The 13,359-nt window shown below is 41.3% G+C and overlaps 1 protein-coding gene across 12 annotated transcripts in view; it reads right to left on the reverse strand.

The window, feature by feature from the left end:
- Positions 1–13,359, reverse strand: part of trdn (triadin) — a 147,831-nt gene that overhangs the window by 23,489 nt on the left and 110,983 nt on the right. For all 12 annotated transcript variants that reach the window (XM_063034174.1, XM_063034112.1, XM_063034138.1 and 9 more), the window contains 2 exons: positions 11,378–11,407; positions 1,128–1,157 (listed from right to left, as the gene is read on the reverse strand). In XM_063034174.1, the coding sequence (XP_062890244.1) occupies positions 1,128–1,157; positions 11,378–11,407 (60 nt within the window). The remainder of the gene's footprint in view (positions 1–1,127; positions 1,158–11,377; positions 11,408–13,359) is intronic.

The raw sequence follows: 13,359 nt of genomic DNA on the forward strand, positions 1-13,359 counted from the left end.
GTTCATTAGTTATGTGCTGTGTTGTATGACATGGACGATCATGGTCTTTCCATTACCATGACTGTTCTCGGCAATTTTTTCTGCAGAAGTGGTTTGCCATTGCCTTCTTCTGCGCAGAGTCTTTACAAGACAGGTGTAAATTATCCACACCCAACCATTATCTCTTCAGAGATTGCCTGCCTGGCATTAGTGGTCACATAACCTGGATGTGATACGAATCAACTGCTCATATAACCATCCACCACCTCCTGCCATGGCTTCACACGACCCTGACTGAGGGGCTAAGCAGATGCTACACTTTGCCCGAGGGTGACCTACAGGCTAGCAGAGAAAAGGAGCACACTGCACTTCCTTTAGAAGAAATGTATCTCCACCCCACCCCCATGCATATACATTAGGGATATTTAAGAGACTTTCAGATAAGTAAATGGATGAAAGAAAATGTGGGGTTCTGTGGGAGGGAAGGATTAGGTTGATCTTGGAGTAGGTTATAAAGTTATTATGGGCTTAAGGGGCCTGTATTGTGCTGTAATATTCCAGGTTCTCTGATTGTAAAAAGAATGCATATGCATGCAAGGATATTTAAAAAATGGAAAAGGACATACTCTATTCTCATTGCTACCATTAGGTAGGAGGTACAGAAGCCTGAAGGCACACACTCAGTGATCCAGGAACAGCTTCTTTCCCTCTGCCATCCAATTTCTGAATGGACATTGAACCCACCTCGCTACTTTTTTAATTCCCTATTTTTGCACTATTTATTTATCTATATACATTTACTGTAATTCACAGTTTTTTTCTCTATTATCTTGCATTGCATTTTACTGCTGCTGTAAAGTTAACAACATATACCAACAATATTAAACCTGATTCTGATACCATCAGTTTGCAGAAAAGATCTGAACAAGACTTAAACACATTTATTCTAGTTAATCTGCATTCAAGTAAATTTGAGAAATTAAATTGAAGACAGTTAAGTTTGTACAGCTGGTGCAATTCCATCCTAATTCAATATGTCTACATATGGCTTTCTTTCAGTAATTAATGACTAAGAATTCAGATCACTAAGCATTGAGATTAATTTTACCAATAAAACCAATATTTTTTTTTACAGTGAGATTACCAACCTTTTCGTTTAGCTGGGGGGTGATAAACTCCTAAAATGGATAAAAAAAAGAGAAAAATAACCATCATTTAATATTACAATTAAGTATATAATTAGACCATTACTTATTTAAATACATTTTCAAAATCCATCCATATAAAGCAAAATGACTTATAATGTTGCAAAATTATAATTTATGGAATTCAATTTAAGATACTAGAATGGGGCAAATTTCACTTCAAACAGAATAAAGTTGGCATATGGAACATTTGGGAAATGGGATCTTCAGGCAACAGTAAAGCATACAGCAAGTCTAATTGTCAAAGCTTCCGTGGAACGTAAAAGATTTAAAGTTAATCAAAAAGCTAAAATTAATTAAAGTAATATGTTTGGCTTTGCAAACAGAGGACTTGAGTATAAAAATGATCAGGAATAATATACAGACTTCAGGGCACTCTACTTCCAAAAGATTTATGTTTGGCACAAAATTTTCAAGGTTTCAGTACTTACGGAGCTTCAATGCTTATAGAGCTTGCATTGACTAGTTAAACGATATGTGGAAAGTTAACATGTGAATCAATATTTTTGAATTTTGAGTGAAATTGAATAAGAAATGAAGAGCAGCTATGTCCATTGGACTAGAACAAGGTTTCAGTGAGAGCTGCTAGGTTGAAACTCCAATCTGTCTCTCAAGTGAATATAGATGTTATTAGAATATCTTGTGTATTATGCCTAACACTTCTCTATCTGTGGTAAACCATATATATGTTGTAACTGGGTTAACTGTCTGGGCACGCCCCTCTGCTGACTGCCCCTGTGGCTCCTCCCACAGACCCCTGAATAAAGGTGATTTCACCTTGCTCCTCCCCCTCAGTCTGGGGACAGTCACTCAGCATGGAAGTCGTATTTTACTACAATTAAAAGCCTTTCAGTATTTGCTTTACTTCAGTCTTTCGGAGTTATTGAAGGTGCTTCACTATCAACCACCACAAAATAGATTAATTGATTAATTGATCAATTATTTCTGTCTTTGGATGTTTGGAATGCCTAAATTGATTGGCGTGATTATCCTTAAATTACATACAAGCATGGTTATATCTCAGAAAACTCAAAATGTGATGAATACAAATGGATTCGCAGCTGGATTTACTGAACTCACTTTGGTGCAGATTTGTGGCAAGGAGTCAGGGAGCCGCGGATATCATACAACCTTGGCTGTGGGGGGGGTGGGCATGAGGGACAAATGACTGAGGAGCTCATTGCCCCGTGGATTTTTTAAAAAAATGCACTTTACTTCAAGAGGAATGATTGCAGTAACAATGCTGGTGGAACTTCACTGCCAGGCTTTCTCAACGTAGCCCCGATAGGAACGTGGAATGTGGCCTTTAAGTAAAAGCAGATGATAATCGTCACGAGTATCTCACACTCATAAACATGGGGGATTCGATAGTTAGGGGGACAGATAGGAGGTTCTGTGGGAGAGATCGAGAATCCAGATGGTCTGTTGCCTCCCTGGTGCCAGGGTCTGCGATATCTCAGATCGAGTTCTCAGTATTCTCAAGAGGGAGCGTGAGCAGCCAGATGTCATGGTCCATGTAGGGACCAGTGACGTGGATAGGAAGAAAGAGGAGGTCCTGCAAAGAGAATTTAGGAAGTTAGGTTCCTAAATTGAAGGACAGGACCTCCAGGGTTGCAAACTCAGGATTGCTATCTGTGCCACATGCTAGTGAGGCTAGAAATAGGAAGATAATGCAGCTAAATACGTGGCTAAGGAGTTGGTGCAGGAGGGAGGGCTTCATGTTTCTGGACAATTGGGCTTTGTTCCAGGGAAGATGGGACCTGTTCCAACAGGATGGGTTGCACCTGAGATGGAGGGGGACTAACATCCTTGCAGGAAAGTTTGCTAGTGCTGCTCCGGGGGGGTTAAACTAAATTTACAGGGGGAGGGGAACCAGAGTGTTAGAGCAGATAGTGAGGTGGAGGAGGATAAAGGTCATGCGAGAACTGCAAGTATAGTGCATGGAGTAAAGCCAGATCAAAAATATAAAGAGGCTTTGAGGAAAGAGAAACAGAATAAACAGTGTAAAGGTAGTAAGGTAGAAGGGCTAAAGTGTGTGTACTTCAATGCAAGAAGCATCAGGAACAAAGGTGATGAACTGAGAGCTTGGATACATACATGGAATTATGATGTAGTGGCCATTACAGAGACTTGGCTGGCACCAGGGCAGGAATGGATTCTCAATATTCCTGGATTTCAGTGCTTTAAAAGGGATGGGGGGGGGGAAGGGAAGGAGGGGTGGCATTACTGGTCAGGGATACTATTACAGCTACAGAAAGGGTGGGTAATGTAGCAGGATCCTCTTTTAAATCAGTATCGGTAGAAGTCAGGAACAGTAAAGGAGCAGTTACTCTATTGAGAGTATTCTATAGGCCCCCTGCCTAGCAGCAGAGATACCGAGGAGCAGATTGGGAGGCAGATTTTGGACAGGTACAAAAATAACAGGTTTGTTATCGTGGGTAACTTTAACATCCCTAATATTGATTGGCACTTGATCAGTTCCAATGGTTTAGACGAGGCAGAGTTTGTTAAGTGTGTCCAGGACGGATTCCTGTCACAGTATGTTAACAGGCTGACTAGGGGGAATGCCATACTAGTTCTAGTATTAGGTAACGAACCGAGTCAGGTCACAGATCTCTCAGTGGGTGAGCATCTGGGGGACAGTGACCACCGCTCCCTGGCCTGTAACATTATCATGCAAAAGGATAGAATCAGAGAGGACCGGAAATTTTTTAATCGGGGAAGGGCAAATTATGAGGCTAGTAGACTAGAACTGCAGGTGTGAATTGGGATGATGTTTTTGCAGGGAAATGTATTATGGACATGTAGTCGATGTTTCCGGATCTCTTGCAGGATGTTAGGGATAAATTTGTCCCAGTGAGGAAGATAAAGAATGGTAGGGTGAAGGAACCATGGGTGACAAGTGAGGTGGAAAATCTAGTCAGGTGGAAGAAGGCAGCATACATGAAGTTTAGGAAGCAAGGATCAGATGGGTCTATTGAGGAATATAGGGAAGCAAGAAAGGAGCTTAAGAAGGGGCTGAGAAGAGCAAGAAGGGGGCATGAGAAGGCCTTGGTGAATAGGGTAAAGGAAAACCCCAAAACACTTTTCAATTATGTGAAGAAAAAAAAGGATGACAGGAGTGAAGGTAGGACCAATTAGAGATAAAGGTGGGAAGATGTGCCTAGAGGCTGTGGAAGTGAGCGAGGTCCTCAATGAATACTTCTCTTCGGTATTCACCAATGAGAGGGAACTTGATGATGGTGAGGACAATATGAGTGAGGTTGATGTTCTGGAACATGTTGATATTAAGGGAGAGGAGGTGTTGGAGTTGTTAAACTACATTAGGACAGATAAGTCCCTGGGGCCTGATGGAATATTCCCCAGGTTGCTCCACAAGGCGAGGGAAGAGATTGCTGAGCCTCTGGCTAAGATCTTTATGTCCTCGTTGTCCACGAGAATGGTACCGGAGGATTGGAGGGAGGCGAATGTTGTCCCCTTGTTCAAAAAAGGTAGTAGAGATAGTCCGGGTAATTATAGACCAGTGAGCCTTACATCTGTGGTGGGAAAGCTGTTGGAAAAGATTCTTAGAGACAGGATCTATGGGCATTTGAAGAATCATGGTCTGATCAGGGACAGTCAGCATGGCTTTGTGAAGGGCAGATCATGTCTAACAAGTCTGATGGAGTTCTTTAAGGAAGTGACCAAGCATATAGATGAGGGTAGTGCAGTGGATGTGATCTATATGGATTTTAGTAAGGCATTTGACAAGGTTCCACATGGTGGGCTTATTCAGAAAGTCAGAAGGCATGGGATCCAGGGAAGTTTGGCCAGGTGGATTCAGAATTGGCTTGCCTGCAGAAGGCAGAGGGTGGTGGTGGATGGAGTACATTCAGATTGGAGGATTGGTGTCCCACAAGGATCGGTTCTGGGATCTCTACTTTTCGTGATTTTTTATTAATGACCTGGATGTGGGGTTGGAAGGGTGGGTTGGCAAGTTTGCAGACAACACAAAGGTTGGTGGTGTTGTAGATAGTGTAGAGGATTGTCAAAGGTTACAGAGAGACATTGATAGGATGCAGAAGTGGGCTGAGAAGTGGCAGATGGAGTTCAACCCAGAGAAGTGTGAGGTTGTACACTTTGGAAGGACAAACTCCAAGGCAAAGTACAAAGTAAATGGCAGGATACTTGGTAGTGTGGAGGAGCAGAGGGACCTGGGGGTACGTGTCCACAGATCCCTGAAAGTTGCCTCACAGGTAGATAGGGTAGTTAAGAAAACTTATGGAGTGTTAGCTTTCATAAGTCAAGGGATAGAGTTTAAGAGTCGCGGGGTAATGATGCAGCTCTATAAAACTTTGGTTAGGCCACACTTGGAGTACTGTGTCCAGTTCTGGTCGCTTCACTATAAGAAGGATGTGGAAGCATTGGAAAGGGTACAGAGGAGATTTACCAGGATGCTGCCTGGTTTAGGGAGTATGCATTATGATCAGAGATTAAGGGAGCTAGGACTTTACTCTTTGGAGAGAAGGAGGATGAGAGGAGACATGATAGAGGTGTACAAGATAATAAGAGGAATAGATAGAGTGGACAGCCAGCGCCTCTTCCCCAGGGCACCACTGTTCAATACAAGAGGACATGGCTTTAAGGTAAGGGATGGGAAGTTCAAGGGGGATATTAGAAGAAGGCTTTTTACTCAGAGAGTGGTTGGTGCGTGGAATGCACTGCCTGAGTCAGTGGTGGAGGCAGATACGCTAGTGAAATTTAAGAGACCACTAGACAGGTATATAGAGGAATTTAAGGCGGGGGGTTATATGGAAGGCAGGATTTAAGGGTCGGCACAACACTGTGGGCTGAAGGGCCTGTACTGTGCTGTACTATTCTATGTTCTATGTTCTAAAATTGCAGGAGGGACTTTAGTTGTGTACATATTACTCATTGTCTGAAATAACTTAAATGTGACCAGATGTCTCCCTGCAAGAACATCCCATGAGGTCAAGACCACAGTTCCACAAGCATTTTATGTATGAATTTTGCACAGCAATCAGGCTTCAGATTGAATGGCATGATGTTGATCTTAACAAAATAAAAACATGCAACAGAATGTAAAAATATTGCACAGTCTCTTGCATCTTTTGATTGGAAGACCATTATGAATCTATATAATTTATATTGGATACTCTTATGATGACCGCAAATTCTGGGGACATTTATGTAGTACTTACACTAATCTTCCTGAGAAATGCAAACTGTCTGCATGCTCTGAACATCCTTCAAAGCTCAAAGTAAATTTATTATCTAAGTACAGATATGTCATCGTGTACACCCGAGGTTCACTTTCTTATGGGCACTCTCAATAAAACCAATATAACAATCAATGAAAGATCACATCAATGGTGGCATTCAGTCTTGCAGAAGACAACAAACTGCACAAATACAAAAAGAAAGAAATAATAATAGCAAATAAGCAATAATTATTGAGAACTAGAGATGAAGAGTCCTTGAAAATGAGTCCATAGGTTGTGGGAACATTTCAATGATGAGGCAAATGAAGTTGAGTTAAGATATCCCCTTTGGTTGAGGAATAATAACTGTTCCTGAACCTGGTAGTGTGAGTCCTGAGGCTCCCTTACCTTCTTCCTGATGTCAGCAGCAAGAAGAGAACATGACCTGGGTGCTGGCTGTCCCTGATGATGGATGCTACTTTCCTGTGACAACACTCAGTGTCAATGTGCTCAATGGTGGGAAGGGCATTACCCATGATGGACTGGGCCATATCCACTACATTTTGTCGGATTTTCTTTTCAAGGGCATTTGTGTTTCCAAACCAGGCTGTAATGCAGCCAGTCAATGTACCCTCCACTGTGCAGTTGTAGAGGTTTGTCGAAGTTTTAGATATCATGCTGAATCCTCGCAAACTTCTAAGGAAGTAGAAGTGCTGTTGTGCTTTCTTCATAATCGCACTCATGTGCTTGGCCCTCCAACATGATAACCCTGTAGAATTTAAAGTTGCTGACCTCTCCACATCTGATCCTCCAATGAGGACTGGCTCATACACCTCTGGTTTCCTCCTTCTGAAGTCTATAACCAGCTCCTGAGACTTGCTGGTATTGCATAAGAGGTTGCTGTTGTGGTACCACTCAGCCAGATTTTCAATCTCCCTCCTATATGCTGATTCATCATCACTTTTGATTCGGCCTACAACAGTAGTGTTGCCAGCAAAATTGGATATGGCCTTGGAGCTGTGCTTTGGCACACATCGTAAGTGTAAAGTGAGCAGAGCAGGGGCCTGAGCACACAGCCTTGTGAGCACCTGTGCTGATGGAGATTGTAGAGATGTTGTTGCCAATCCCAACAGTCTGGGGACTGCAAAAGAGGAAATTGAGGATCCAATTGCACAAGGAGGAATTGTGGCCAAGGTCTTAAAACTTATTAATTAGTTTTGACAGGATGATGGTATTGAATGCCATGCTATAGATGATTAAGTGCAGCCTGCTGTACGCACTTTTGCTGTCCAGATATTCGAAGACCATCGGCAGTGGAACTTTGCTGACTGCATTCTGGCACTGAATCCTCATGGATTCTAGCAGTAATGGAGCCAAACGTTTCCAGTAATCGGAATGATGAATGTGTCTGCTGAGGCCATGCTAAGTTAAACTTGGACTGGAACAGCCACTTGACACTTTTGAATTGAATGGATTGCAATCTCAATAACTTCCAAAGAGTTAAATACCTTTAGAAGACATAAATAGCATTAAATAATTTAGATTTTAATTGAATAAGTTTGCTTAAATGTTTTAAATCATGTGCCAATGTGTTTATGTTTTAATTTTTATGACTTAAATTTGTTAATAGTTTAATTCATTTTTTATATGTCTCAGTAGCAATGAAGGGAGGGTGATATATGATCAAAGATAGAGTGTAACTTAAAAGGGAAAGTATGAATGGTGTCATTCCCAGGCACCTGTTACATTCGCAATGGTGGTTTTAAATTTGGAAGGTGATAAAGTTAGATAGAGTACAGTTTAAACAGAGCATTGTTGGACATGCATTCATCTAACTGAATTGTGAGTCTTCCCTTGTGCACCTCACGTCCACCTTGCAGATGGGAAAAAGGTTTTACAATGTCAGGAGATAATTCAGTAATTGCAGGATGCCCATCTGACCTTCAGTCTCTCATATTTATGTGGCTGGCTTGGGTGAACTTCTGTTCGACAGAAACCCAAAGATGTTGATGGTGAGGAACTCCACAATGATATTGCATGTTGGAATTGGTCAGTACTTTCCCATGTCTATATATTCGCTACATCTTCCACATAGGCTGCTTCATTTACTAAGGAGACGCAAGTGTAGTTGATCAATGATCTATAATCAGCAGAGATGCTGACAGTGGAAGTAAGGTCATTGGTGAAGTTTAGGCCCAGAATACCACCCTGAGGAAATCCAGCAGTGTATCCTGAGGGATAGTTTTCTATTGTAATAACATTTCAGAGGATATGTCCTGGGGCCAGCACGTAGTGCCATTATAAAGAAGGCACTGCTGCACATCTACTTTCTTAGAAGTTTGCACAGACTTGGCACGTCATCTAAGGCTTTGAAAATTTTCTATACATGCACAGCGGAGAATATCCTGACTGGTTGCATCATGGCCTGGTATGGAAAAGCCAGTACCCATGAACGGAAACATCAACAAAAAATAGAGGGTACAGATCAGTCCGTCACAGGAAAAGCCCTCCCCACAGTTGAGCACAACTACAAGGAGCAAGAAAGTAGCATCCATCAACAAGGGCCCCCACCATCCAGGCCATGCTCTCTTCTCACAAACAAGAGAAATTCTCCAGAAGCTGGAAATCCATGCAACACACACAAAATGCTGGAGAAACTCAGGAGGCCAGGCAGCATCTATGGAAATGAGTAAAAAGTCAATGTTTCGGGCCGAGGCCCTCCATGAAGACAGGAAAAAAAAGATGAGAAGTCAGAGGAAGAATGTGGGAGGAAAGGAAGAAGAAACAGAAGGCGATGGGTGAAACTGGAAGGGGGAGAAGAGTGAAGTAAAGAGCTGGGAAGTTAATTGGTGAAAAAGCTAAAGGGCTGGAGAAGGGGAAATCTGACAGGAGAGGACAGAAGGCCATGGAAGGAAGAGAAGGGAGAGGAGCACCAGAGGGTGGTGATGGGCAGGTAAGGAGATAAGTAGAGAGAGGGAAGTGGGAATGGGGAATGTGAAGGGGGGGATTAATGGAAGTTTGAGATATCAATGTCCATGCCATCAAGTTGGATGTTGCTCCTCCAACCTGAGTGTGACCTCGTGGCAATAGAGGAGACCATGGACTGACATTTCAGAATAGGATTGGGAAGTGGAATTTAAATGGGTGGCCACTGAGAGATCCCACTTTTTCTGATGGACGGAGCATAGATGCTGAGCAAAGCAGTCTCCCAATCTACCTCTGGTCTTACCGATATACAGGAGGCCACACCAGGATACAGTAGGAGTGTCCCCATTGGACTCATAGGTAGTGTCGCCTCACCTGGAAGGACTGTTCGGGCCCTGAATGGTAGTGAGGGAGGAGATGTGGGGTCAGGTGTGGCACTTGTTCAGCTTGCAAGGATAAGTGCCAGGAAGAAGATCAGTGGGAGGGATGAATGGACAAGGGAGTCACGAAGGAAGTCATCGCAGAAGAAAGCAGAAAGTGGGGGTGGGGGGTGGGAGGAAATTATGTATGTGGTAGTGGGATCCCTTTGGAGATGGCGGAAGTTACGGAGAATTATGTGCTGGACATGGAGGCTGTTAGATGAGGACAAGAGGATCCCTATCCTTGGAGAGGTGGTGGGATGATGGGGTGAGGGAAGCTGTGTGTGAAATGGAAGAGATGCAGTTGAGGACAGCGTTGAAGGTGGAGGAAGGAAAGCCCCTTTACTTGAAGAAGAAGGACATCTCCTTGGTTCTTGAAAGGAAAGCCTCATCCTGAGAGCAGATGTGGCACAGGTGGAGGAATTGAGAGAAGGAGATGGCATTTTTACAAGGAAGAGGTATAGTCCAGGTAGCTGTGAGAGTCAGTGGGTTTATAAAAGACATCAGTGGATAAGCTGTTGCCAGAGATAGAGACAGAGAATTTGAGAAAGGAGAGGGAGGTGTTGGAAATGGATGCGTTCTTCTCACTGCTGCCATTGGGAAGGAGGTACAGAAGCCTTCGGACCCACACCACCAGGTTCAGGAACAATTAATACCCTTCAACCATCAGGGTCCTGAACCTATCGACTCACTTTCAAGTACTCTACAATTTACGTTCCCAGTATTATTTATTTATTTATCTCAGTAGTTTGTCTTCTTTTGCACATTGGTTGTTTGTCAGTCTTTGTGTATAGTTATTTCTCAATTCCATTGTGTTTCTTTGTTCTATTGTGAATGCCTGCAAAAAAATAAATTTCAAGATACTATATATGGTGGCATACACATAGATAATAAATTTATTTTGAACTTTGAACTCTAAGCTACTCAGTACTTCATTATTTAAAGCAAATAATATTTAAATAAATAATATTGCAAACCCTGAAAATGATTCAAGAATAGATTTTTCTAACTTTACAAAAAGCTAATAAGCAATGCCTAATTGTGTTCTGCTGATACAAAGTCACACCCAGCAGATATCAGAGGCAGGATCAAGGAGGGTTAGAAATCTCCTATGAAAATGATGCAGTTATTTATTTTCTTTCAGTTTCCGTACAGTCTGTGGATAATATATTTTTGAATAAATCATATCTTTCTTATACTGAAGTACCTCTACTTTACATTAATTTTATATTTTGGCAAAATCATCATGTTCCTCCGATATAATTATTTCATCCTGTCTCTTTTGAAATATAGCAAGTATTAGAGACTTCCTCAGCACCATTTTTAATATAATTAATTACAGCTTGAAAAATCTAATGAGCAGTGCACTAAGAATCTGGACCGCTCGTGTTTTACAAAGCAATGCTTTCAGGAATTCTGCATTTCCTCTGGCCTGTGAAGGCATTGTGCGTTATGGTTAACAAAGCATTAAGGGTCTGTCAGTTAATTATTACAAGTACAATCTAGTTAAGATTGAATTGCCCCATGAAAAGACCCCATGTCACTCATGCAGTGTTCAGCTGACTTGAAACTTGAAAATGGCACCACTAACAACATTTCAAATTGTCTCTGTTTTCAGTGTGCACATGTAATGCTGTAAATCACCCACCTTTCTTTTTTGTCTGAGATTCAATTTCACCTAAACCAGAATAAAGACAAGATGAGCTGGAGTAATTATGTTGTGCGGATAAACACAAGATTAGGGTGTCAAAATATTACACAAATCTATAATCATCCAACAGAATAACATGCTAAAAATAACAATGACTTGGGATAATTAAGATTAAAATTCCAACATATTACTGAGTTCTCTATTTTCTGCTATATCCACAGAATGTGCATGCAACACATAAGCAGTTAAGCATCTCAACACTTCCTCCTCAGAAAAGAATGGAATAAAATCATTAATGAAAAAAATCTATCTCTTCATGCTCACTTTGGATTCATATTAAAGAGAAAGTTAACTATTTTTCAGAATATTACATATTCTCAAATTTGAAAAAGTAATACAAATTTCAAATTCCAAGTTTAAAAAAATGTGTATCATCAGTAGAAAATTAATGGACCATTGTTTTAAAGCAGTATTTTTACAAATATTTTCGAGTTCCAATCTACAAATGAAATAACTATTTATCACTTCCTGTTGTTACAATTGATAAGAATGTAATCAATCTATTTTGGGCATGGCAGCAGTACAGTTTGTGAGTATGATCCCTATCTCTTTCCACAGTGCACTGAAAATGCAACAGTAAAGTCACCTTCAGTGTGATGGGCTGAATGGCCTAATTCTATTCCAATGTCTTATAGTTTTATGGAATTTCACAACTCCTAGCCTTCCCAACAAAGGTAAAGTATTCCTGAGCAGTGTGAAGTAAAATGTATAAATGATCCAGATGGTTCTTGAACTTCCTTGAGAATTTCATAAATTTGGTTTAGAACCTTTTAAACTTCATTGCAAAAAGAATATGGGTTTCCTCTGGGTGTTCTGGTTTCCTCACATAGTCCAAAGACATATCAGTTGGAAGCTTAATTGGTCGTTATAAATTGTTCTGTAATAAGGTTATGATTAAACCACATCACCTTGAGAATTGTGAGCAGTTTTGGGCTCCTCTCTAAGAAAAGATGTGCTGGCATTGGAGAGGGTTCAGAGGAGATTCATGAGGATGATTCCGGGAACAAAAGGTTATTAGAGGAGGAATATTTGATGGCTCTGGGTCTATACTTGCTGGAATTTAGAAAGATGAGGGGAGATCTCATTAAAACCTTTCGAATGTTGAAAAGCCTAGACAGAGTAGGTGTGAATGGGGATGTTTTCCATGGTGGAGGAGTCTAGGACAAGAGGGCAGAGCCTCAGAATACAGGGATGTCCATTTAAATACAGAGAAACTTCTTTAGCCAGAGGGCGTCAACTGTGGAGGCCAGGTCATTGGGCAGAAATTGGTAGGTTCTTAATTGGACACGGCATCGAAGGTTACAGAGGGAAGGCCGGGAGGTGGGGCTAAGGAGGGGAGGAAAAGGATCAGCCATGATTAAATAGCAGAGCAAACTCGATGGGCTGAATGGCCTCATTCTGCTCCTACGCCTTATGGTCTAAATTGGGGGTTACTGGGCAGTGTAGCTCAAAGTGCCAGAAGGGCTAGAAAGGCCCATTCCACGCTGTATGTCAATAAAGAAATAAGTTCATAATTTTTCTTTAATTCTCAAGTATAACAAAAACTAATGCAATTGCCTGTGCTCAAACACATTGAAAGCTAATAGCTTAGTCAGAACTAAAATCGAAATCAGAATCAAGTTTATTATCATTGGAATATATCATGACATTTGTTGATATGTGGCAGCAGATGGATAGAGAGTAATATAATTGTGTATGAGTTAAAGGTAATCATGGGTTAACTTTTGAAGGAAATTACAGAGAGTGCAATGTGAATAAACAGGCTGAAAAAGATATGAAAGCTGGTGTACTAGCAATGAACAGTCCTCACACCAAAATGAGATCAATGAGCAAATTCCAAAATGACTGTTTATACTTAAGGCGGTTAAGTGAGAGGGCTCTGGAAACAAATATTTAATGGAGCTTTGGATTAACAAGAT

The sequence above is a fragment of the Mobula hypostoma genome, chromosome 2, assembly GCF_963921235.1.
Source record: "Mobula hypostoma chromosome 2, sMobHyp1.1, whole genome shotgun sequence".
Classification (NCBI taxonomy): domain Eukaryota; kingdom Metazoa; phylum Chordata; class Chondrichthyes; order Myliobatiformes; family Myliobatidae; genus Mobula; species Mobula hypostoma.